This window comes from Salvelinus sp. IW2-2015, linkage group LG2, assembly GCF_002910315.2.
Source record: "Salvelinus sp. IW2-2015 linkage group LG2, ASM291031v2, whole genome shotgun sequence".
Lineage (NCBI taxonomy): Eukaryota > Metazoa > Chordata > Actinopteri > Salmoniformes > Salmonidae > Salvelinus > Salvelinus sp. IW2-2015.
In genome coordinates this window covers 23,441,891-23,443,303 of record NC_036839.1, presented here as the reverse complement: position 1 = coordinate 23,443,303, position 1,413 = coordinate 23,441,891, and the positions used below count along the sequence as shown (strand labels likewise).

At 42.6% G+C, this 1,413-nt stretch overlaps 1 protein-coding gene across 1 annotated transcript in view; it reads left to right on the top strand.

Moving 5' to 3' along the window:
• The window catches only part of LOC111977202 (solute carrier family 49 member 4-like), a 78,427-nt gene extending 77,545 nt beyond the window's left edge, over positions 1-882 (top strand). The window contains exon 9 of the mRNA XM_024006564.2: positions 669-882. Coding sequence (XP_023862332.1) covers positions 669-784 — 116 coding nt within the window. The 3' untranslated portion in view covers positions 785-882. The remainder of the gene's footprint in view (positions 1-668) is intronic.
• The last annotated feature ends 531 nt before the right edge of the window (positions 883-1,413 follow it).

The window sequence follows — 1,413 nt, the reverse complement described above, 5'->3', positions numbered from 1 at the left end:
TGTGTGTGTGTGTGTGTGTGTGTTGAGGTAGAACCATGGCTCACACCAATTAGTCCCACTCTACACGTGTCTTTCCATTACCTCTTCATTACAGGCTAGCTAGGGCCACTGGCGCTTAAACAGCAAAACAGGAGGGAAAAGGAAAAACATTGCATGGCTCACACCAATTAGTCCCACTCTACACGTGTCTTTCCATTACCTCTTCATTACAGGCTAGCTAGGGCCACTGGCGCTTAAACAGCAAAACAGGAGGGAAAAGGAAAAACATTGGGGTTCAAGTTTAGTTCAATGCTGAAAGGGAAAACAGGCCATTACTGACATTATTTAGATGCATGACACAAAGTTCAGCCAATTTCTGAACGATGTCACCCTCTAGTCTACACATTGCATGATTAGGGCTTGTTTTGAGTTAACGGACATGAATAACTTCCACACATTAAACTATTAGAACACGTTATACTACTACTATTGCATGTCGTTGGTTGGGTTTATACACAGTCATGAAGTCAATACTTTAACTATATGATTGGTTGTTCTTGTCGTCTGTTATAAAGGTCATTGTGATGTACAGTAGTGTACCGGTGATGTCTTGCCTGCAGTGAGCATAGAGGAACAGATGTAATGAGTAACCTTCAGTGATCTAATGAACCTTTTCCATCTCTCCTCAGAGTTGTCGTGGCTAAACTGGTGTTTGACGGGCTCCTGTGCCTTCAGCCTCGTCCTCATCCTCTTCTTCAGGGAATCCTACGACCGCCTCTACCTAGACGTCTTTGTTTCAGTCTGACACACACACAAAGACTGYAACAAGAGGAGAACAAAGACAGGAACATTTGAAACACACTGCACAGAGAAGAAGAGGAAGAAAAAATWGATTTCAGAAGTGCAACCTTGTGCTCTTTTACGTTTTAAGTATAACTGTAGTTGTAAACGTGTAATATGACGGTGATTCATTGTGATTTCCTTGTAGCCAATGAGAAGCACCAGCCAAGGGCCTCAGACAATTAGTCATTAATGTTAACTCTTTATCAGTGTCGGTCTGTTGGTCCTCTGATGCAGCATTGTCTTGTCTTTTTTTATAATGTAAACTACAGTGGGACTTGGTCATGGCATGATGAGGGACTGTTGTTGTCTAAAGATGCACTCTGTGGCAGGTGGTTTCCCTGTGGCCTGGCTGTCCTCTGATCTTAATGAGAGAAGAGAGGCCTGATTGGCTGAGTAGCTCTAGCAGCCAATCAGCAAGCCCCACCYTGCCAGTCTGTGCTAACAAGGGACCYTATAGCATTTTAMTGTCACTCATAACTGCTGGTTATGAATTGCAGGGGGGTAAAACTGTCAAACTAAGCTGTTTTGTAGAATTACCTGTGATATTACATGTCTTTTAATAGTGACATATGGTSGCCTTTTTTTACTATA